This window comes from Platichthys flesus, chromosome 18 (assembly GCF_949316205.1).
Source record: "Platichthys flesus chromosome 18, fPlaFle2.1, whole genome shotgun sequence".
Classification (NCBI taxonomy): Eukaryota; Metazoa; Chordata; class Actinopteri; order Pleuronectiformes; family Pleuronectidae; genus Platichthys; species Platichthys flesus.
In genome coordinates this window covers 3,717,573-3,742,785 of record NC_084962.1, presented here as the reverse complement: position 1 = coordinate 3,742,785, position 25,213 = coordinate 3,717,573, and the positions used below count along the sequence as shown (strand labels likewise).

Here is a 25,213-nt window from a genome sequence, read left to right as displayed (position 1 = left end):
GGTATCTTCTGGTTTGAAAAAAATAAATGTCTACATCCAGGTAGGGTGCAACTGGGTAGATAAAACAAGCAATTGTCTGGTACCCCAAGCTGAAAGGCTGCCTACAGAAAGCTTTGCTGGTCCACAGCAATGACATTTTTTAAGAACCCCCTTTAATACTTCTACAGTTGCAATCAGAAATATTCAACCCCCCCCCCCCCCCCCCCCAAAGATTTTAAGGATTTATCAATTAAAGTAGACAGAATCTTGTTCTTTGATCAAGATTCTGCTTCGGATGCCTTCTTTATGAGTTGAGTGATACAGAAAATCAACACGGAAAATGCATGATGTATATTTGGTTGTAGCAGTATATTTTGTTAAGATAGCCATGTCACAATTATTCAACCCCTATATAATATTGTTGTTTTTAAAGCTGTCTGATAGTTTTTTTGTCCTAAAGTTGAGTTGAAACATTATTAAGCCTTTGGGAACTCTATACTGATCCTTCATTTGCTTCAGCTGTGATGCATATATAAACCCCAACCATGAAGGTATTCAAGGTGAGTTGCAATCATGGTAAAGACAAAGGAGCTTACACAAACGCTGAGAGAGTAGAATATTTCATCACACCTGAAAGGCCTTGGGTAGAAGAAGAATTCCCCAAAAAATTATATTCCAAGAGACACAATTGGGAACATTATAAGGAAGTTTACAACTGATGGAGCAGCTTCAAACATGCCTGGCCGTGGAAGAAAGCCCAGCATTTCATCACCTGTGTGACTGCAAGACACCTACAGGATGACCTGATGAAGGCTGGTACAAGTGCTACAGTGGCAACTATAAGACATGCACTGAATAATAAAGGACTTAATGGCCGGCTCCAAGACGCACTCAGCTCTTGACCACAAGCAACATCAAAAGTCGACTAGAATATGCCAGGAGGAATTTGGATAAGCCTACAGAGTTTTGGGTGACAGTTCTATGGACTGATGAAACCAAACTGGAACTGTTTGGACGTATGGACCAGCGGTATGTCTGGCGTGTGAAAGGCCAGGCTTATGACCAGAAGAATACCATCCCCACAGTCCAGAATGGAGGTTGGTCAAAGATGATGTTGGGCTGTTTTTCTGCGGCAGGAACTAGCAATCTTTATTGTGTACATGGCATCATGGATTCACAGAAATACCAGGCCAATTTAAAGGGGAATGTGATTCCTTCTGTTGACAAATTAAACCTTGGTGATCATTGGACTTTCCAGCAAGACAATGATCCAAAGCAAAATCTCCAAGTCCACCAAAGCTTGGTTGAGAAAAAGATCCTGGAACGTCCTGGAGTGGCATTCACAGTCACCAGATTCAAATTTGATTGAAAATCTTTGGTGGGATTTAAAGAAGGCAGTTGCAGCATGGAAGCCATCAAACATCACTGATCTAGAGGCTTTTGCACTTGAAAAATGGGCAAAGATTCCAATCAAGAGGAGTAAGAAGCTTGTCCGCACTTACCGATTTTTTTTTTTAGAAGTTATAAAAGCTAGAGGATGCGCAACAAAGTACTGAAGCTGGGGGGTTGAATGATACTGCACATGCACATGTGTTGAAAGAGTTACATCTTTCATTTGAACTTCAAAGTTAAGTCAACTTCTGTTGTCAAAATAACTAAAATACGCATCAATAAACATCTTTTGTTGTTTGATGAGTTTTTTTTGTCATTTATTGTCATTGTCTGTCATCCACATCACTATAATGTCTATTGAGGTGAGGGGGTTGAATATTTCTGATTGCAACTGTATGTAGCGACTTCAAGAAAACAAACGAGTCACTGAGAGGCTGAGGTCAGGCCTAAAAGTTCGAATGACGCTTATCAAAATATCACTGAAATACTGAAAAATGCATTTCAATGTTGAAACTTTTAAAGAAAAACCCGATCATCTCATTGTAATGTACACAAACTCATAGATTAATGCAATCACAGTGATCAAATGGAAAATAGCGTAACGGTATACAAAAAAGATTGCGTCCCCAATCATCCCCTCTCCACCCTAAAAGGTGAACAGGTGCTCATTTTAATGATAACCCCTGCATATCTCATATGACCTACTTCCTGTCAAATTAATGATAAAAAAATCAAAAAACAATGATAAATAACAAAAAATCTAAATAATAACGCGAAAATACACACACATTACACCTTGTATCGTAACAAATGTAATAATAGCAAAATTATTCTTTAACTTATGCATGGCTCCTACAGCGGAGGTACAGGAGACTCCAACAACACCATGCTGGAAACTCCTAAATGAGGCCACATGCCGTTAGCTTTCTGCTTTCTGTCTAAATTTGGGTGTATGACGCATCTTGGATGGTTACATGGGGGTGCTTGGCTTTGTTCAATGTAAGGACCTACAAGGTCCCTTTTGCCTGGAGCCCCATAGGCCCTTTAAGTGCTCCTTTCTGCAACCCAGAAGAAATAAAATGATTCCAGATTCAAGAGTTTATTGTGATTAATGATTGGAAAATATTAAATATGTCGTGGCGAACATTCTATTATGACACACTTGCAGGGTAGAAGTTACAGTGGTGCATGTGACAATAAACTTTGATTTGATTTGATACAGTCCTGCATTCCGTTGGGAAAAGGCCCACGCTCGTCTTCAATCAGATATGGGTGAACACTAGAGGGCGACGTGCTGTAAAACTCAAAAACATGAAGCACAGGAAACTGTTTTGAAAAGTTTCAAAACAAAACTCCTTTGGGGTACAGCGGGCCCCTCTGAGAGGGTTACTTAGCAGATGGGTGTGGGTACAACTGCGTTAATTAATAATCGACGTCAACAATGAAAAACTAAAAATGTTATCTCATATAATAAACAGAAATTTGATTAATTATTTGCTCCTCTTTTGTTGCAGTCCATATTTCACATTTTGCTGACATGACAATCATCTCCACAAGCGAGTTATATAACCAGGTTTGATCCAGTGGTTCGTTTTGCTTATAATAAAACGATCTTACTTTGCAGTTTCCTGTTGACGTGCAGTAGTTTGACAAGGTGACCCGGAAGTTATTCTCCCCATCTCTGCCTCGGCTCTGATTGGCTGAGCTGGCACTGCTGCTGATGTGGTGTTCACGGCTCAGAACCTGTCCGGCTGATTCCAACCTGTGATTCAAACTCTTTTGTCTCTACAACAGGAAATCGCGAAACGCAGTAAAATGCCTTATTTCCAGACTTGGGAGGAGTTCGCCCGCGCAGCCGAAAAACTGTACCTGACAGATCCTATGAAGGTGTAAAGACGTCATTTTATAACCACGTTTGCGATGCTAGCTGGGTAGCTCGTTAGCCTGCTAGCTCGTTAGCGACGCCACCGTGCTAACCGTTTTTTAAACTTTAGAGCTGTCTGATTAACATGTTGGTGTCGTGTTTACAGGTCAGAGTGGTTCTCAAGTACAGACACTGCGACGGCAACCTCTGCATTAAAGTCACCGACAACTCCGTGGTAAGGAAACACACTTTTTATATTTAATAGTCATCAGTCCATGTCACAAAATGTTGTAAAGTAGTTGCGATTAGGTTTCCATTTGAGAAATGCTAACTCATCCACTTGGACATATTACCGAAGGTATTTCATAAACTATCTATTGCAGTTCCAGTGAGTAGGAGTTCAATTCAATTGTAGTCTGTGAAATGTGATTTTTGATGGCAGTTAATACTTCACAGTGACTTGTTACATGTTCACATCCAAAAGGAAACGTTAAGTATGTATGTTGTATCTGAGGATAATCCACTCAAACAGCAAGAACTAGTGTTATGTTGACCTATTTGAGTTGACTAATTTCATCAACACTCCTTCCCACAATGCACCAGTGCACTCATCTGATGACATGCTCATAGCTTTGCTGGTCGCAACGTAATGCAAAAGGATTGGGCAAAAAGTACTCACAATTGTGTTCAGGAGGAAAAGTCAATGATCACCAAAGTTAGTAGACTAAATCCTTCGGAGAGCTAGGGCTGGGTGCTATGGGAAAAAAATCATATCAAAAAATTGTTTTCATATCAGTCGATATTGATATATATCAAGATACAAATCTAATCAGCGACACTGCACTGAGGGGCATCACTATGCAGATTAATAAGCGACTCCGCAACAGTGGAGTAGTGTGAGTGTGTGTGCTGGTTACTTACTCTTCACACACATGCTGATAATCACATGGGATATTCATCATCTATTCCCATGATAAATAGTTATCAATCAATGATGTCGGATCATGTCTCTGGATCGTTCCCCTCACTTTAACCCTGATGTCCTGTCTGTGCGCGTCACGTTACGTCTCGTGTTGTGTAGCAGGATTAAACATGTCTCATAAACTCTAGAGCGACTCATACAAACACAATCCGTCTTGTATGTCTCAAGTTACTTGTGATCATTCATGGTGTTACTTGTTAAAGTGTAGAGTGAGCGCAGGTCAGACGAGTGAGGAGGAGGCAGACTCAGACAGAGACTCAGACAAAGGACGACTGGACCTGTATCTTGTATCAACCATGTCATGACATTTTCATCTGGAAGATTACACATATTCAGACAACTGCTCTTGGGCGTCAGTGGTTCTGATTTCACCACTCAGTATCTGGTGTGTCCACAATAAGCATGGTGAAATGGTGTTAAAGGGCATGAGGACAACCAATAGTTGGACAATCAATTCTGCAGACTTAAGAATCCCTCGTGGCTAATTCCATTTGTTGCATTGTGATGCTCAACAAACTTTGAAATGTTGTAGTGTCCTTTTTATGCGACCAGCCCAAGTCTTTCCTGTGCAGTAAACATGGAGTGTGCTCACTTACACACATTTCAAGTTATTTTATTTCAACTATTGAAATCTGTTTTCTCTCAGTATTCATTTCTATAGAATGTCAAGAAGAAAGGAACATCTGTGTTATGTCTGTTCTATTTAGGGCCCTTGAAAGCCTTGTAGTTACTGTTACAATATAGCTGCTTTCAGATTTGCTCTGGCCAGATCCAGTTTATTTTTCGTCTCTACAGTGTTTACAGTACAAGACAGACCAGGCCCAGGACGTGAAGAAGATCGAGAAGCTCCACGGAAAACTGATGAGGCTCATGGTGTCCAAGGAGACGCACAGTGGTTCCATGGAGACCGATTAAAGATGCTCTAGGAACACTGACCTTCTCGAGCACCTGGACTGAGTTCAGAGGACACAGTGATTGTTGAGAGCACACTACCATGGGAGTCTGAGAGAGAGGCGATGGTGAAGAGGGACTGTGGCGAGGGGGATTTGGCCACCTACACTCATTTAAAGCTGTCAGAGATGCGACGTATATATACTGTATATATTTTATTATCTCAGGATTTATTTATGAGAATACATTCTTAGTCATGAATATCCTGTCATCCTACTTTTCACCGTTAAGCATTTCGATCATATCTTTGATAGTATTTTTACTAAGTAGGGAAGGCTGTTGGGGACGTTTAGGAAATCTAAACAAGAGGGAAGGAGTGGGGATGGGGGAATCTGGGACAAAAAAAATTATGAAAAAGACAAATCCCCTTCGGCTGTCTAAGCAGTTATGATTTCTTAGAAGTTTGCCTTTTATGCCTTTTAATTTATTTTTAAAGGGGTAGAAAAGGACGGACAGTGAGGCCATCGCATGTCTCACCTATTTAAATCTTTGTTGCTATTTTTGTTTTTCCTCGTGGACTTGAGCCACATGGATGAAGCAGGACCTTCTGATTTAACTGTGTGGAGAAGTTAACGATTTCAAGCCCCCATGCCTCCAAATGCCATTTCTTAAACAGAAAATAATTGCGTTACATGTCCAATAAATGTTTATTTACCCCAGTACAGCTGCTATCTCTCCCATATTTGTCTTGTTGTGTGGTGTGTTTTATTCTGTTCAAAGACCAGAAATGGGAAACGTGCTCAGAAAAAAAAAGTGAGCAACATTTTTTTTCAAGTTTTCAATATAAGATGTAGCTCTACAGAGCCAAAAACAAAACTGCCATAAGTAATTGACAGTTGTTGATCTGATGACACCGCTGTAACCAGTCCAGCTTTAGACTGAGTAAGGTCCTGCTTACTAGCTTCACATATGGACACAGAAATAAAATAGAAATAACGAAATAATGCAGAAATACATAAATGGCCTTTTCAAAACAAACTTAAAATGTTCATTCCTATACATATATATTTATACTTTTATTTATTTATACTTAAGTCAATTGCTTTGACCATTGGTGTTTATTTGGCCCTTTGAGAAATTAATTTGTCTTATACACCATGAGCTGGACAGACACCCACAAGATAACTGACACAATACCATCCAGCCCACTGAAGAAACGGATGAATGATAGATCGATAAATTGATAGATTTTTGAGGCAAAAGTAAAAGACGGTGAATTTCACCTTTTTACCATAAAATAAAAAACTTAGATAAAAATCTTACCGAAAACCATACATAATAGTAAAATATAATATTAGTATAACAATGTATATCACTCTGTAAGGCTCAGGCATTTCCCTTTCCAAACTTATTTAGCATTGCATTACTGCTAGATAACAAATGATCTACACAGAGAATACACAAGTTATTAAAATATATTAATAATAATTAGAACCTATGTATTTATTTGCACTACAGTTGCTGTTCTCAGTGAACTGAGGCTCCATGTTGGCTCGTCCCCTTTCACACAGTGGTCTATCCCAACACGACCAGGACAGAGTTCAGTAAACGAACGGGAGCAGAGAGGCAGGCGGTAGGCAGCAGCAGCAGCAGCAGCCAGGTGAAGCCAGAGGAAAACCTGTGTTAAATGTGAGTTGTGTCGTCGTTTATCCGAAACAGATGCTGAACGGTCAATATCAAGCGGTGGAAACAAAGTGGACATACGTGGTTACGGCTGGTTTCTGGTGTAAAACTGGTCTTTTACTGGTTCCGGAGCGTCGACATGCAGGGTTTGGATTCACGTTCACGTCCCGCGACACAGTTAGCTCACTTCAACAAAGTGTTGATAAAAAAAAGTGAACTTCGTCGACATAAACCCGCGTCGTACTTTATTACTGCTACGTAAACTTATCACGGTCCAGCTGTGTGTTTTACGTAAACCAGCGAATACAGTGAAGCGAGCAGATGAAGTAGCCAGAGAGTAGTTTTAATACAGTGTCGTTCTTTAGCTTACATTACACACTTCTAATGTCAGTGTGTGTGCGTTGTTGATGGGGGGGGGGGGTAATTTTGAGGAGCGTGACTTGTTTGTTTATGATGACAGTTTGACAGGTCCCAACCCTAAGCACACGGGAGGTGTTTGCGCCCGCACAAACACACACACACACACACACACACTTTCTCGTTTTCGTTAACTCTAAAGGACCTTCCCCATTAAAGGGATAGTTCAACCCCAAATTAAAATGTACGAGAAGTATTGCAGCAGAATCCAATACAATTGAAGTTACAAGTGACCACTAATTAAAACGTAAAAAAACTGAAAAAAAAGCACACCTTTCCTCCACACTGCTCCTATGGTGTCATCCAAGTGTCTGCAAGCCCTGGCATTCAAATTCCACTCGAAAATGGCGAAAAAACTGTGGAATTTAAGCTAAAAACATGGTGTAAAGTGCGCCATTTTGAGTGAAATTTAAATGTCGGGGCTTGCAGACACTTGGAGGACACCACAGGAGTAGCATGGAGGAAAGGTGTGCTTTTTTCAGATTTTGTACGTAATAAGAAGTGGTCACTAGTAACTTCAATTGTATTGGATTTGGCTGCAACACTGTTTACCCCGAACTCCAGAAGTCATTTGAGGATTAAAACATTTCACCCACCCCTCTATCGGCATAGTGGTGAGTAGATAATGAGGGAATTAACATTTTCGGGTGAACTATCCCTTTAAGGTTTTTGGTCAGTTGTGATTAAGTTAGGTTAGGGTGAGCTATGAATTGATTGTGGTTAAGAAATTAGGGATACTAATCTAAACTCAAAAGGTGTTTAGCTTTAGGACCAGCTCCCGATGTAAATATAAAGAGCTTATTGTAGGGCAAAGAATACGTACAATTAAGATAAAAAAAATTGGGGAAAACAAAAGAATGGGGTTTCATATAGTGTGTGTGTGTTTTGGTTTACATGCCTGCAGGCCTCCTGTATGAGTTAACACGTTCTTTGTCATGCAGCTCTCAGTAGCTGTGGCCTGGTCAGCCTGTTCTTTATTAAATCCTCTCAGTGGACCAAAACCACAATACCAGTAACAATAACCCTTTTGTTTGGCTGCCTCCACATTTTTCTCTAAACTCTGCATGGCCCAGTCTCACATTACATCACTGGTAGAGAAAGTAACACTGAGACCTGTTAATTGTGTTATTGTCCTTTACATATGGTAGATTTAATAAAAAATCAAAATCCATATGTTATTTCCTGGGAAATGTCTTAGAGCAGGTCATTTACACACTTCTCTGAAGTAAGAAGCGGTTTCTGAATCTGATGTGTCATGTTCTTACAAACTCACAATACCAACCAATGTAAGAGAGGTTCAGGATAAGAATACATGTGCTTGCATAAGGCCCATTATGTCTGGTAAACACTGTGGTGGTCAAAGTCCATCCCTGTGGTGAAGCATTGTGATTTCAACATCATGCTATTGGGGCAGGGAAAAGGATAATCATCAGAATTCAGGCAAAGATGAATCCAGTTAAATAAAGACAGGTCCTTCAAGAAAACCTCACCTGACACTGGGGCTATGGGAAGTTCAATTGCAGGTCAATTCTGTGTCCCAAAGGTAAACCCACATAACATGTCGGGGGACGTAATTCAAAAACGACAACTATCTAATCAAAGAAGGGGAACCCTCTTGAGAAACTGTTCAAATCCAGGTGAACAAAGCTTGTGGAGACACAACCAAGAGTCCGAGCTGTAATTGCTGTAAAAGAGAATTCTGCAAACTAAGGATTTGTATATTTTTGTAAATTAGAGATTTCAGTCTGTGATCTTTAATAAATATTACCCCCAAAATCTAAATGGGTTTTCAATATAATTATATGTTGCTAAGTGTAGATTGATGAGCCAAATTGAAATGAAATGAAATACCTCAACAAATGCTAATGTTGTCAAGTATTTGGTGGAGATAACAAACAGGGAAGGGGTCTGAATACACTCTGATGTGACAGTTCATGTCTGTGTGCTGTCTCACCCTTTACCTTGTCCAGCTCTGTCTTCCTCCATCCATCCATTCTTGTCCTGGTGTGGACACCGAGCACCATGTTCACAGCGGTGTTAGTTGGTGTAGTGGTTGGAGGGCTTATCTACTACCTGGTTCAGAGGAGCAAGATCCAGGTTCTGAAGGCTGTGGATGGCTGGTGGGTAACTGGAGCAGCCCCTGATGGTGAGGAGGACACCACCATCCGCTCATTTGAAGTCACCACCAGTGATGAAGAGCTGGAGGTCAGAGTCCCTCCTAGTTTGTCATCATAGCATTTATTCATGATGTAGCTAACCACAATACAAATTGAAATATTGTGAGAGCCTTCACATATCTTCTTGTCTTTCCTGTCAGGACCTGTATCGTAGGATAGATCAGACGCGTCCTGTTGCCTCACTGGAGGACAGCCAGTTTGAATATGGCTTCAACTCCAAGTATTTGGAGAAGGTGGTGTCTTACTGGAGAAACGACTTTGACTGGAGGAGACAAATTGACAAAATCAACCAGTACCCCCACTTTAAAACCAAAATTGAAGGTGAGGCCGCACTGCTACCAATACCTTCTTGAGGAAGATATTGTCATATCTCCAACCTATTCATACTCAATCAAATTCCATACAGGTATTGATGTCCATTACCTGCATGTGAAGCCCAAAAAGGTGCCAGAGGGAACTACTGCTATTCCTCTGATAATGGTTCACGGCTGGCCTGGGTCTTTCTATGAGTTCTACGGGCTGATCCCACTGCTTACAGAGCCAACCAACCCGGACGACCTTGTGTTTGAGGTGGTGTGTCCCTCCATACCAGGGTATGGTTTCTCTGAAGCCCCACAAAAGAAAGGTGAGTGTGGGAGTTTCTGTTCTTTATTTCTTCATTGTTTGTCTTTTGTGCGTCATTTCCACAAAATCACAGCTAGATAAAATATACATTATCTTAGTAAAAGAGTATAAGAACTGAAGGATTTTTATTAACAGTTTAGTTCTAGACACAAAACATAAAGATGGACGAGCCTTTTCCACTTCCTTCCACTATACAGAAGAGATCAAGAAACTTCAGCTTCACCTATGGGGAGCTGTAATATCTGAATGTGTGTGTCTGTGAACAGGCTTTGATTCAGTTTGTGCGGCGAACATCTTCCACAAGCTCATGAAGCGTCTGGGTTTCCAACAGTTCTACGCTCATGGAGGAGACTGGGGCTGGCTGGTCACCACCAACATGGCCCAGTTGGAGCCCAAGTAATAAACACTTCGTCTGCATCGACACTCTAATATATAAATGTACATATGGTTTCTTATCATTTAGAAATTTCACAGCATATCTTGTTATCATAAATTGTCTAGTTTAATTTCTGAAGTGTACAACCAGTTCTCCTGGAAACACCAGCTCTCTGATTATACAGTATTTACATAGAGTATTTGTACTGTTCTTTTCCCAGTGTTAAACTTGTTTTTTTTTCATACCTCAGGATAGTCAAAGGTTTGCATGTGAACTTTGCCCCAGCCTCAAGGCCTAGTCTGCGCATGGTTTTATCCATTATGCTCGGCCGCCACTTCCCTAAACTCTTTGGCTTCACTGACCTGGACATTCAGAATCTCTACCCTTTCATGGACAAAGTGCTGGTGGAGTCCCTGAAAGAGAGTGGCTACATGCACATCCAGGCCACCAAGCCTGACACAGCGGGTAAGGATCCGGGGCCTGTTTCCACTGAATATGAAGCAGGAAAGCTGCAACTTGCAACATGAGATTATTTTCTCTTAACTGATCAAAATAAATTACCCACTGGCCCCATGTGTGATCTATGTGTAAGTAGAAACTGGTTCCAGGAGCAGAGGTTTTCAAATATTAATCTCCATGATCCACTAACACTACAAGTAGGGTTATTTACAAGGGTTAAGTAGTCTAATCATGTACAAATAGTTTTGACTGATTAGCACATTTCTGACTCTAAGTTTCCCCTCAGGACGAGGACTGAATGACTCCCCAGTGGGTCTGGCTGCCTACATTCTGGAGAAGTTCTCCACATGGACCAACAGTGACTTCAGGAATCTGGAGGACGGCGGAATAACCAGGTACCCAGTGGGGAGTCAGTGGTGATATTTGCCATTAACTACAACCCCTTCATTGTCATCAGTATGAAGATGTTGTATCAAACTATCATTTACAAATAAGCATTAGTAGTATATCATGTATTTGGTGGTAGCTGTACATGCATTGAATTGTTAAATAGGACTGTTTCGAAAAGGTTAAGTCAGATTTCACCACAGTAACAACTCAGTGGCCCTTTAGCAGAACCATTCTTGTAATTGCTATATTATTAAATATTGTTTGTGTAATGTGTTTTAGGAAGTTCTCTCTGGACGACCTCCTGACTAATGTTATGATCTACTGGGTTTCTGGATGCATCATCCCGTCAATGAGGTTCTACAAGGAAAACATGGGCAAAGGTCTTGATCGTCCGCACGTTAAGTGAGTGACAAAGAAAGAGTTTATGGTGACCAACTGGTGACAAACAAACAAAATCATTAACACTGTTTGGGCACAGTCACACATACCTGATGGGAAGCGAATATTGCAGGTCAAAGTTCCCAAACTTGGACTCCACACGAAGCTGTGCTGTGATTTGTTTCGTCACAGCAGACAAAGGTTTTATGTGCCGGAGGTGAAGTGCGCAGATTGTTCACCCACCGTGGCCTAATGCAGGCCAACCAAATCACTTCCTTTTCTGCACACTTTCCAAGACGTGGTTAATAAAATAATCATCTTATATGTAATGATGCCGAACAATGGCAACATATGAAAGTAATTTATTTTTTATGAAGAAAAGTCAAGCGGTCTTCCTGTGCACTCGCAGTCACAGTGTCAGAGAGCATCAACAACTCCAAACATGTAGTTTGTTGGGGACAGGGAATATACAGTCACACACAAAAATATATCTATTTAAATGACTCCTTATGACACACGTCGTTGGCCACAGATCTGTCACAGGCAAATCTTTATAAACCTCTATGTGGAGTTCAAAAATGCATGTTCAACAGGACTATGTGTTTAAAATTGTCAAACATTTTCACCGGACATTTTTATTATATCATGTTTGCCTGAAAAAAATAAAATTTGTTTCTCAATAAAAGTCATTTATTTTTCAAATTAATCAATTAGTTTCCAGACCATTAAATCCTCTTTTTATAAAACTACATAAACCTGATTTAAATCAGAAACGCTTCTTCCTTTATATCATTCGTTGTTACCAACAGTGACATCCCACCAAGCGGCTGCTCTGAACAGCTATAAAATATTTCAGCTTCATGTTCTCAAGAAGCTCATGAAAGCACTCTGAGAGTACTCCATAATGAACTCTCATCCTCTCTCCTCAGGATACCTGTTTATGTTCCAACTGGGTTCGCCTCCTTCCCTAACGAGTTGATGCACACGCCTAAACTGTGGCTCAAACCCAAATATCCCAAAATCATGACCTACTCTCCTATGGCCCGCGGCGGCCATTTTGCAGCCATGGAAGAGCCCGGGCTGATGGCTGAAGACATCCAGAAGTTCGCCAAGGGAGTGGAGAAGAAAAAGTAAGGATAGACAGTGGAATGATGAACAGGTGAATGAGCTAAAAGTATGAAGTAAAACAGAGTACAACATAGTGGTGCGCATTACGTAGACAGATTAAAGCTAGCAAGCATTGTGTCTAATAAAGTGTAGCTCAGCGAAATTCCTAATCACACAGTCAGTCTAATGCAGTGTTAATAAAAAAAAACATCACTTTCACTGGATCTGTTGACTGCAAAATTTTGAAATTCAATGTATATGAACAAAAACACTTTGTGTGAGTATTTGTAGAAATGGTAACCAACGTCTTCACTTGTACCCAACAGATTAAAGTGAGAAAAGCAGTCCACAGCCTCAATTCATTACTTCTCCCACTGATGCTTACAATGTTTCTGACTGGCCCACAACAAGCTTTGTTTACTCAGCGGCTGCAGATGGGAGGTCAGGGGGCACCTGCTGTTATGGTGTTGACAGCATAGACAAGGTGCCAGGCATTCCTCTAACTAATAATATAAAACATCTTAATCCAGTTACAACTGTGATACTACAACATTGCCTTAAACCCTTAATAAACATTTCATCTTTCATTTTACTTGTTAGTGTTCAAAACATGTTATCTCATTGGTTTATGTCTATTTACGAACTTCAGGTTCTACAATTTACGAGACTAATAGCACTGATCATTATTGTGATCTGCTATTTCAGTATTTTATCTCCTCAAAAGGTTTGTTATGTTAAGTACTTATAATATACTCCATTTGTTTTATTAAAAAAATACTAAAAAGTACTTTTTAGTTTTCAGAATATTAGTATCCAGAATACATTTGCTGTGCTAATGCATGGAAGTTAAGTCATTCGAGATGTTTTTTTAAAACTTCAATTATATTTTGATTTAACTGGGATGTGAACAGTGCTAAATGCTAAAATCAAGGGCAATTTTAAACCATATTATTTAAATTAGATTTGAATACAGTGCATGTGACCAATTGAAGAAGACGGGAATGACATATTGTACCTCACATAATGAACATGTACTGTACACTGAAAACAGTTTCCGTGGGCATCTACATACCGCTCATGGTAAAGGTATTGTGTTCATATATGTGCTTCACTCACAGTTCATGATGCTTGAACATTACCTGGAGTTTATTCTATAAAGGACATTCAGAAGCCAACACCCACAGTGCTGTAAAAGCTATGACCTCAATTATCTTTCACATCAAGAACAAACATTAAAGTCTGACTTTAACATTTAAGATTACTGCACATTTAAACCTCAGACAAATCACTGATGATGAAAAACTCTTAAAAGAACGGCTGCATTAATAGTGAAATACAATCATTTAAGCTTATTACGTGAAATAGTTGTAAATGGTGACAACGTGATTGCAGCCCTGGTCCAAAGTGATCTTTGCTAGTTGTTTAGTAATAGCAACTGCATGTATAGCTAAACTAAATGTTCTAAAATACGTACTATTATTATACATTTGCAGGTTTTAATTAGGTAAAGGAAGATTGTCAAACTAAAAACTCAACTGAACATTGGAGAAAAAGATGCAGGACTGTCATTGCAGGGTTTTCAAAATAAAATTCTGTATTCAAGTTGGCTGAAATCTGAACCCACTAAACTGGGAACTGAAACTATGGGTAGAGACAAAAAATAACCTGCCTTAGAGAAAGTTGGCTTCAGGCTAAGTTGACATGATTTGTGGAACAGTGGCTGCAGGGATGGTAAGTTCAGGACAGATCCAGTTAGCTTATGGAGTTGATACTGCATGTGCCCAAAATGCTGGTGGTGTGCGGTCGCTCACAAAAACAGGATTATTGGTCGTAATGCTGTTGCACATTCGTTCATATGAAGGTCACAGATTCATTCCAGCAAGGCTAAGATGCCCCAAATGTTCTCATCCAAACCAAAGTGTATTTCCGCTTTTCTTTCTTAGTGGTCAATGTCGCAATGTCCCAAGCCCCTGACTCCCCCTACCACTGTCCAGCTGTTAGCAGAGCTTTGAGTTTCCCAAGCCCCCCAGTGCCCTGGCTCGGTACACCCTCCCACCCAGCGTTGCACTCCCCCAGGCCTGACTGCCTGCCTGCCTGCTCCTTTTGGCAGTCCAACAGCCAGGGGAGGATCAGGACGACCGGGCGGCCGAGATAAGGAGCATATGAAGTTCCCCACATTACCTCACCCGATAAGGAAACAAGCAGAGAGAGAGAGAGAGAGACGGGGAAAGAGAGGGTCAGACTGGGAGGAATTCTGTAGATGGACGATGATGTGCAGAGAAGCAGCAAGTGACTATGGTGATTTCAGCAGTTGTTTCAGGGGCCTGAGTGGAACTGGGGTGCCACAGAGGTCTGGTGAACTTTGAACAGGAGCTTAGAAGAATGAATGGAATGGAACGGTCCTCATTAGGTGAATGAAAAAGTTCACAGAAACAAATTATTTTATTCAGAGCAGCCGAGTAACCTCAGCTGTTTTTTGGCCAGTATTTTATTTTTTATCTTGCCTGGATTTTGAAGATGCTTTGAGAGCAGATGGAAAGATGACCTCAAACTGTTTGTTTTGTGGAGTATTTATCAAATTACCTAAGGAATGATAGTCTGAAAACATACCTTTAAACAAGGAGAAAGCAAACTTTAATCCATCCAATAAAAATAGACTGAACAAAAGTGATTGACGTTCTTTAAAAGTCTGCTGCACCGCTTAGGCAGCATCCATGGCCGTTAATCCTCTGGAAGGTCTCAGGACGGTCGCAGTGAATCACCAGCTCGTCTTAAGCTCCACGGCGGAGCTGCGGAGCCAGCAGCCCTCTGCAGTCGGTAGCCCAGCATCTCTGCACAGACACAGGCAGAGCACCCACAGCAGCCGGGAGCCTCGGAAGTGGGTGAGTCTGCATTAATTGTCCATTTTCAAGCCTCCTAAACATGATGAAGGTGTGTCCTATCTTGAAATATATGCATTAATGTACATTTTGTATTGTACTTTTTCTTTTTGTGTATAAATGCAACAGAATTTAAACGCAAATGTTCGGCAGGACATTTTCAGCTGAAACAGAAGTGCAATAATGGTTTAAAATACTGATCTGTCAATGCAGCAATTTATGATTCGCTCACAAAACTGTTCAATTGTAATAGCATATATTTTCCATAAGTACAACTATGGGAGGTCATGCTTCTTAAACAGAAAACAGCGTTTTTTGCAAAGTATCAGTGACTCATGAGGAAATTCAATACTTTGCAACACATGGGTGCACATCCTGTAATGCAGATGTGAGCTTTTCTGCAGCAGAATGTGTGAAGGATGAAGGATGCATCCGGCCCTTATCCTCGATTTAATTAGTTTACATGTCTGGCAGTCAGATGAGGTGAGGCTCTGATGTGGAAAGCTGAGGAAGAGTCAAGGTTCGTAAATAAAGGCATGAATCTCCCCATATGATTTCAGGATTTGATAGAAGCAATACAAGAAGCAAACCAGGGAATTTCAGTTGACGTGAACAAATAATTAATAAGAAAGATGTGTGGATGACAGTTTATTCTCTGGTAATCACACAGAACGTAAATTATTTTCAAGCACTAAAGCACATTTCCTTTGTAACTCCACATAATTCTTTCCAAATGATTCTCTTGGTGCCGTGAACGTTAGCAGATTTTTCAGTACGTGTAACTGGCTCATTCTGTTATGCTGGAAGAATCAACCTCAAATGAAAGTAACAATGATTAAAGTATTCCTTGTATGGTTTCGATACGGAGTTGGTTTTATTTTGTCTGAACACGTCCTCTGCTGTGGTTACAGTCTACGTGTGGGTCCAGGCTTCACTCTGGTCCCATCTGTGGGTCTGCGGTCCAGTCCAGGACGCTGAGGAATCAACACTCCCCAGAGAACGCAGCACGAGAGCGGAGCCGCGTACGCAACCTGCGACAGGCCTTCCACAGTCTGCAGGTACATCACAGACAGCAAGTGTTGAATTTCCCACCATCTTATTGAGTAAACAATGAATACTTTATTCCCTTTATAGCCCCTTGCTTCCTGTACTGGGTTTTGAATTTGATGTCAATGTTGAGAACTTGGCTGACCAAAGTGATTTACAAAGTAAAAGGTACAAAAAGAAGACAGCAATATGTAATATATCATAATATATCAAATCTGCTCTGACAATGATGCTCTCAACTTGAAAATAAGACCGAAGAGAGATTTGTTTTTAACAATGATTTGAAGCATGCGAGAGAGGGCGCAGATCTTATTTGGAGTGTTAAGCTGTGCTAAGCTGCTCCACAAGTTTGTGGCGGCTACTGCAAAGGTCCGATCGCCTCAGATCATGAGCCTAGTGTTAGGCACATCCGGGAGCAGCTGAGTGAGTGACCTCTCCAGCTGGAGTGTGAACCTGAAGGTGTTCAGCTAGGTAAGGAGGTGCCAGTACATTCAGTGATTTAAACGTTAATATTTTAAAATCAATCCTTTAGCATAAAGGAAGCCAGAGTGATGACTCAATTTTAGCATCTTGAGTGTTTTTCTAAACGCATTCAGTGAAATGTTGGACCATAAATTCAATTTAAAGATGTCGACTTGCTGTATTTTTTCTTAAACAATTTCAAAACTATATCACTATAACTATATATTTATTTACCAACAGTCCGCTAAATTCAATCAAGCCTTCAATCAAGCCTAACAAAATTGGATACACTCATTGATTTCAAGATCATCAAGATCAATGAGTAAATCCCCATTGAAATGAGTGACAATGTCAAAAACACTTGCAATGTTAAATTAATTTATAAATTAATTAGCTTTCTCTGTTAACATCCATTTCAATATTTAACACCTTCTTTCTAGACCAAATATCATCCTTCATCCAGGTTTTATGGAAATCCATGCAGTAATGTTTGTATATTCCTGCTAACACACAAACAAACAAAACATTACATCCATGGAAGTGGTAATCACAGTCCTATACAGATTTAAATGTGCAAACCAAATTATCTATTGGACATTTGTTGAAGGCTCAGGAAAATGAACAGTATCCTTGCAAGCATACTTGCGCTATACACAAAACCTTTTTGATGTGAGTATGAACAAATTAAGTGCCGAATAAAGTCTGAACTAGAACAGATCCGACCCTGCCCACTTCCTCCTCTCTCCACAGGCGGCTCTGCCCTCAGTCCCACCTGACACCAAGTTATCCAAGCTGGATGTTCTGGTTCTGGCTACTAACTACATAGCCTATTTAACAGAGACCCTGGACCAGGGGGAGTTAGTGGCTGAACACACCCTGTCGTCCAGGTCAGGAGGATACCTGCATCCTGTGAAGGTACGACTGGGAACCATCAACCTACTGCTTACCCTCCACTACACTGACTGGTACTGATATATATATTACAGGGAGTGCTGCATATGCTAGACCAATCAAAAAATTCAAGGTATACGTTATATAAAGGTTACATTTTAGGTTGTTCTTATCACACTGATGTTTATTAAGCTGTTCATTTTACCTGTAAGTTTAATTGATGCTATAAAAATACAGTGACATGTCGTGATTGACAGCTGAGATGTACTCGTGATTGGTTGAGTGCATATGACTTTGATACTTCAGCTCCTTCCCAAAATAACTAGAGCTTGAATTCTGGCTTCAAATGATGTCAAATGCAAGATGGGGCACCTGTACCTTGGATATTTTAGCTTCATTATTGTACGATGGGAGAAAGTGGAGATGTGTTGTCTATCTTTATGTCAAGTCTGTAAGTGGAAATTTTATAATTCAGGCCCTTAACTGTGAAACTCACACAAAGAGAGTATTAGTTTTCCTAAATTAATGACAAAGCTTTCAACGTGAGCAAATATTCTAAATCAATCCCAAAAGATGATTCTTTAGTGCTATTTTTCATTGCTTGCTTGTTAAATGAAAATGTAAAGGTCACAGCTGCTTTAAGTTTCTCTAAGTAAACTGTCACCTCATCATAATTTCTCTGGTTGTCACAATGACTGTCAACATAATGTCACATTAAGAGTTGTCACATTTATCCTGACGTGTTTGGACTTGTGATGTTGTGCCGTCTCCTCAGAAGTGGCCCATGCGTTCCCTGCTGTACTGCGGCAGCGTGGGAGGGCTGCTGGCAGGAGGTATCTCAGCCAATCAGACGCTCCCACCTGGACGGATCGGGACACACCCTCTGACAGCCGCCGCAGAAGCAGACAAAGAGTGATAAATAGAACACGTGACATAACTTTCACCCTGTGTCTTATTCTGTTTGTTAACTGGCCATGTAGCTTCTCTCAGTGGTGCTAGACACATCACAGCAAAGTGTTGTAATCAGACAGTGATGAGGAATGAAAAGAAGCTTCTTTCAAAACAAATGATCAGCTTGGTTCCCTGAATTAAGTCTTTCAGTTTTTGCTTTATGTTGATGCAAGGGACAGGATTTAAATTCACAATTTACATTCATGTTGGAAAAGACAACGAATTGTAAAAAATGTATTTCCTTTGTAATTATTTAATTTAACAATATAACTCAAAAACTAGTAAATAACTAGTAAGCCCTGATAAGTTCAAGGCTTATTGTTTATCTTGCTTGTACAAAGGAGAGGGTTTTCCTGCCATATGAGGACTAAATAAAAGGGAAAACACACAAGTTATCACACACACACACAGACACACACACAGAACAGATGAACCTTTGGTGAATACATCCCATCACTATCTGAGCATTAGACAGCAGGTTGTCAGGAAAGGATTTAATACAAGGAAATTAAAAGGCTGCTCCAGTTGACTCATTATGCCACAAATCACTAAATGGAATGAACCGAGTATCTGTTATCTGGATTTAGAGCTTGTTGAGTTTTTATTACATTTTGACTAAAGATGAGTTTAATTAGCAGCTGTGCTTTAAGAAAAGACCTTTGTTGGGTTCTGTTTTGTTATTTTGGTGATTTTGTGTGTGTACGTGTTATCGTGTGTGTGTGTGTGTGAAAAAGAGAGAGAGAGTGTGTGTGTGTGTGTGTGTGTGTGTGTGTGTGTGTGTGTGTGTGTGTGTGTGTGTGTGTGTGTGTGTGTGTGTGTGTGTGTGTGTGTGTGTGTGTGTGTGTGTGTGTGTGTGTGTGTGTGTGTGTGTGTGTGTGTGTGTGTGTGTGTGTGTGTGTGTGTGTGTCAGTGAGGGAGGGATTGTTGTGGGAACACAGCAGATGTGAACTACTACATATCTCTGCAGTAATGATCACTTAGTTCTCTTTACAACTACAACAACAGGATGTAACCTTGGAGTAAAACAGTGTCTAAAACAACAATGTGTGTGTGTGTCGGTTATTACCGCGGGCTACACAAGACAAACATGTCAGAGGAAGAAACAACCCCAGTAAAGTCGAAGTAGACTTCAGTGTGTTCAATTCAACTTCACTTCATTCACTGAAAAAGAAGAATTTCAGGCTTTATTTCACAAAATTGTGAATAAAGCTTCTTTGTTACATGATGATAATGTGTATGATCATTAACTGAAACAACTACAAGAGTCAGATGTTGCAGTGACAAGTCATCACCAGACAAACACATTTAACATCAGCAGGTAACTATCAGGGCCCATAACTCTTGGAAATGGCTCCCACCTGAGTTCAGGCCCTCAAATGGAATCAAGCTGTAACAAATTGCTCACACTCATAGATATCACTCTCTTAAATAATAAAAATCTGGAACTGCTCCAAGATTTAAAAAAAATATATATATTTATATATATATATATATATATATATATATATATATATATCCTTGGCAAAAGTATCAAAGAAACTATTCCTCTATTTTTCTGCAGTACAGGGACTGACAGTGTATCTGTGGTTATCAACAGCCGCTCACAGAGTTGTGACCTTTAAGTAACAGGTAGTGACAACATTTGTAACAACACTGACATACAACCTATTGATCATCTATAGCATTAAAGATACAATGTTGCATTTATAGCCCAGCTTCAGATCAAAGCTTTGCGGACAGATAAAATATTAAATGTTTATATACATGAAAAGCTTTATCATCACATTGCCAACATGTTTAAACTGAAGGGCACAGAGCCGAGTGCAGACCCCCACCATGACCCGATAGTCCCTTTGTAAAAACACATTTAGATTCAGTAGATGTGGATTTTTTATTTAGATCTGCTCCAAATTGTACAAACACCTATACATGCCAGATGTTTTAACTTATTCAAGATCCAAACGTTATCTACTGAGAATGACATGTTAAAAAACAACCTATCTCACAAAGAAAGGGAAAATTGTATGTGTTCTTACCAGCCCCATACCTTAGATACACATCACTTTTACATGTATATATTTCTTCCTTACTTCCGCACACTACATACATTTTTCTCTATGTAAATAGTAACTGACTTTTTTTATCTTATCTTTATGTCAAGGAAGGTCATATAAAGTATATCAGTGCACGTAGTACTTTGTATGGTTTGTGTACGTGGCACTTGACACGTGACAAATAAGAATTCTAGTGCATAAAACTCTACATATCAATACTGGGCCTTGCAGGGTGACGGGGGGGGGGGTCGAAGCAGGTCACCTTGTGTCCAGTACATCAGCCTATTATCTCTGTTGATGTGATAGCACTTCTGTTATGAATACTGGATTTCTGGACCCCAGATGCAGAAAACAGACATGGAGAAGAAAGTGTACCAGTAAGATATTATTGCAACAAAAACTGAAGGAGGAGTGGACCAATAAACTGCAGGAGACCAAAAAGAAGAGGCTTATACCTCCAAAAAAAGAAACCTGACTTCCAGTGTGGGATAGACAAACCAGCCTGAGCACGAGAGAGACAAAGTGAGCTACAATCCCAAACTTTCCATTACTAGCAAGGGGGAAAAACACAGAGTCAAGGGCTCGCTGTCAGTAAACAGACCATCTGACAGTGACTGGGGTGAAGCAGCAGGGTTCATGTGCTGCAGGAATCAGGAGTGGAATTGATCCAGATTGTATGTCAGGTGGACTTGAATATGAGGAGGGGGAACTCAAGGAAGAGTGGGACCACGCCCCCTAGACACCAACTCAGATGAGACACATGGAAGGTAAAGAAACAGCAGCCAGGAGAGAGGAGAGAAAAGAGAGACAAACTTCTTTCTGTCTCCTGTGGAGGGAGGATGTGTAGTAGCCGACAGTGGTGGGATGTAACAGAGTACATCTACTTAATAACTGTACTTGAACGTACTACAAAGAGTTTTTAATAGGGTATATAATGGTTTCATTTGAATATTGCTGCATCTTGGTGACCGACAACAGAAAACAAGAAAATTAAGGAGAAAATTGGGTTTTCCTATAAACTTTTCTGAATGTCTGTGATCAAGTCGAAACAACGCCAGGTTTAGAGTCAGTCTATGAACGGCACTAAAACACAATTATAATGTTGTCATATTACAGTTATCAATCCATACATCATACATTTCCTCATGGCTGTGCATCCTTCAGCAGCTTTGTGTCAAATGCACCTGCTGGTTCCTACGACAGGAGACGCAGAAACACTACCGCTTCTGTCCACAGAGGCGCCAAAACCAACGTTAATGAAAGATTCCCTGTAGTGGCTTTAAGTATATTTTGAATGTATCCGTAATTTACCTCAGTAGATCTCTTTTCAAAGATTTTTTTTCCACTACATGTCGGTAACTATCTGTACTTTTTACTCTTTTGAAACTTTCTAATCTATTATCTGAAGTAATTAACGAGATCCAATCAGAGCGGGCAGGTAACATTAGACCCCGTCTCTCTCAACAAGCGCAAAGTGGCAAAAGCTGAACTTATGGGTGAACGTGAAACACCCTGGTGAGACTGGCGAGTACCTTTACTCAAAGTGTGTTTAAAAGCAAGTACTTACTTACTTTTACGTGAATGTGCTAGTGTAACTGTCACTTCAGTACATTTCTGTCTATTGTTTGAGTACTTTGTCCACCACTGGTCACCGAATAGGCTCATACTCAGTGTTACTCTTTGAAAAGTGTTTAAATTACTTTTCATTCACTTCAATGCCACATGAAACCCACACAAATACAGCTTGACATTTCATGTGTTTGTGTAAAAAGGCCAAGTGTAAGTAAACCCAAATTAGATAAAAATGCAGTTTACTGGCACAGTTTAAATGGAAGACATCTTGAGATTAAAAATAATGAGAGACGGTTTTCCAGTGTCCTCCTTTTTCTCCACAACATGTAGTTTCTGTATCTTTACTCATAATTTAGCGAGTAACACGTTTAGTTGCTTTACGATTACGGTGTGATTTCAAAAATAAAAGCTCAGAACTGAGATCCAATCCAATAACTCACGGTGATACGTTTGAGAGGCCGACACCAGGCTGAGCGAAATCGCCCCCCCCCCACTTTGGAAAAAATGGGCTTGGCTCCACAAGCAACAGTCCTGCGTTCAAGGCTAGCTCTATAAATCAGTGTGGGGGCGGAGCTCCCGGTTTCCAGGGATGACAAATGTGGAGCTGCTGGAGCCTAAACTGCTGAGGTGCAGGTTACAGGAGGACAGCAGAGGCCAGATGTTCTACTAATGCAGCTGCAGAGAGAGACTGAACCAGGACCAGGGAAGAGGGACAGAAATCACTGAGCTTAGGAGAGTTTTAAATATCGATGTAAAGCAGGAATGACCTAGAATAGAAATAGGACCATGCTGCCACACACATTCGTGCAGTCCAGCAATCACTCACATCCCTCACACACTGCTGGCAATGCAGCCAGGGCCCAGCATCTTTCCTGAGGAATATCGCATTCTAATTTTAAAATTTCATAATTACGCTTTTCTTCCTTTGTTTGAGATGGTGGCTAAGTCTTCCCCATCAAGGTTTCAAAGTCCAACTAACTTACACTAATACCAGAACCTCCATAACTGACTCCCAACTGCTGGGTGAAGAGCGGGAATTTTCTGAAAATGATGCTTCCACCTCAATTTGTCACAGCTTTCTCTTGACTTTAAAATTCATTGGCACATTCAATTCATTCAGCAGATCCACTTTTAACTATTTCAAATATGGCAATTCCAAATTATTCCCAAGAACTGAAGTGTTTTCCCAAGTATCTATGCAAACTTCTCAGTCCCGGTAAGTAAGTAGATAGGCCACAGTTTACATTTTTTCAGTTAACTTTATTCAAAGTACAATAACCTTTTTGTGTTGTCCCTGAAATAGCACCAGTTGTTCTGTGTACGCTTGTGCACAGGTAAAGGTAAAACTGATTCATGCTGTTGGGACCAGAGCCCTGTGGTACACCGTCTGTTGTAGGACTCCCCTCTGTCTGCAGGCCATGTGTCTGCCTTCAGAGTGTGTTTGTGTGTGTGTGTGTGTGTGTTTTCCCATGTAAAGACAGCTATTTATGCCACCGGAGGAGCTTCAAGAAAAATGTGTATCCGTTAGTGTCTGCACCCTCGTCCCCTCCCCCTCATGTTGGGAGATGATCAACAAATATTTTTACTATCTCCTTCTCATTATGGCCGGGAACACGCTGATTCCAAGCTGGATTTATGGAGCTGTGAGGCCGCCTCCCCCTCCGCCTCGGCTGGGCCTCGGCTGGAACTGGGTAGAAGTCAAGGGAGAGGATGACGGTGAAGAGGAGGAGGAGGACAAGTGGAGAGGAGAGGGAAGAGGAAGAGGTGGAGGAGAGGAGTGAGTGAGAGCAGGAATAAAGGAATATAGGAGGACAAAGGAAGGGATGTTCTAAATAAATCTAATTGCATGTATCGTCGACTGCTGTAAGATTAATATTAACATAAAAATTATGGAGCAGGACAAATTTCACTCACTACACCAGGAAGGACAAGGACACTGCTGATGGTTTTAACCTGATGGAATTTTGGGAAGTCACGAAAACACTAAGCTCATGATCACAAAACAGAGACACAAACAGAAATCCAAGACTTCCCTCATCACGTGACAATATTTCGGCCTTGTGACGACACCATTGCATCTCCACAACAACCGTGTAAGCTCTTCTAAGATGTTGGTGAGTGGGGACAGTCAACATAGAGATCATTCAAAATTACTTTTAACATGTAAAAGCTTCTTATAAGTTCCTTAATTGAATATTGTAATTTTACTGTTTCCTTTGCAACAGAACATGCATGTAGATATTAACCTTCATATCTGAGTTCAATAACATTCATTATTTTATCATTATTATGTTAATGTTACTGACAAACTTGTTAATTTTTTAAATAGTATTTTCCTGAGTAACCTCATTCAAGAAACTACGATATATATGTAAATATATATTTATCCATATAAATATATGATGAATCATGTTTACTGGTTAATACTTTTCTTCAGTGTTTCTTAATACGATCCTAGAAACGGAGCACATGGTTCAGCAACTGTTTACAGCCTCACATTAATATTCTAATTGCAAAATTCTAACCATGATTAACAAGTCCACTTCGCCCTGGAACGAGCACGCACAGACATCAAAGGGGGGTGGAACCCCTCCCCTCTGTCTTCTTTCAGCGAATGTGCCTTTTCCTGGGGTCTGAG

General features: G+C 40.4%; 3 protein-coding genes across 3 annotated transcripts; all 3 read left to right on the top strand.

Moving 5' to 3' along the window:
• The first annotated feature begins 3,068 nt into the window (after nucleotides 1–3,068).
• On the top strand, nucleotides 3,069–5,830 carry srp9 (signal recognition particle 9). The gene is made up of 3 exons (XM_062411836.1): nucleotides 3,069–3,258; nucleotides 3,402–3,470; nucleotides 5,013–5,830. Exons 1-3 carry the CDS (start codon nucleotides 3,187–3,189, stop codon nucleotides 5,130–5,132), a joined length of 261 nt encoding a protein of 86 aa, XP_062267820.1. The 5' UTR covers nucleotides 3,069–3,186; the 3' UTR covers nucleotides 5,133–5,830.
• An 828-nt stretch (nucleotides 5,831–6,658) lies between these two features.
• ephx1 (epoxide hydrolase 1, microsomal (xenobiotic)) lies at nucleotides 6,659–13,066 on the top strand. Its single transcript, XM_062410834.1, has 9 exons — nucleotides 6,659–6,797; nucleotides 9,179–9,413; nucleotides 9,526–9,706; nucleotides 9,792–10,010; nucleotides 10,276–10,405; nucleotides 10,636–10,850; nucleotides 11,131–11,239; nucleotides 11,514–11,636; nucleotides 12,542–13,066. Exons 2-9 carry the CDS (start codon nucleotides 9,231–9,233, stop codon nucleotides 12,744–12,746), a joined length of 1,365 nt encoding a protein of 454 aa, XP_062266818.1. The 5' UTR covers nucleotides 6,659–6,797; nucleotides 9,179–9,230; the 3' UTR covers nucleotides 12,747–13,066.
• Nucleotides 13,067–13,220: 154 nt separating this feature from the next.
• Nucleotides 13,221–19,992, top strand: LOC133973157 (transcription factor 24-like). The gene is made up of 4 exons (XM_062410835.1): nucleotides 13,221–15,601; nucleotides 16,510–16,656; nucleotides 17,858–18,022; nucleotides 18,774–19,992. Exons 1-4 carry the CDS (start codon nucleotides 15,434–15,436, stop codon nucleotides 18,912–18,914), a joined length of 621 nt encoding a protein of 206 aa, XP_062266819.1. The 5' UTR covers nucleotides 13,221–15,433; the 3' UTR covers nucleotides 18,915–19,992.
• Nucleotides 19,993–25,213: the final 5,221 nt, after the last annotated feature.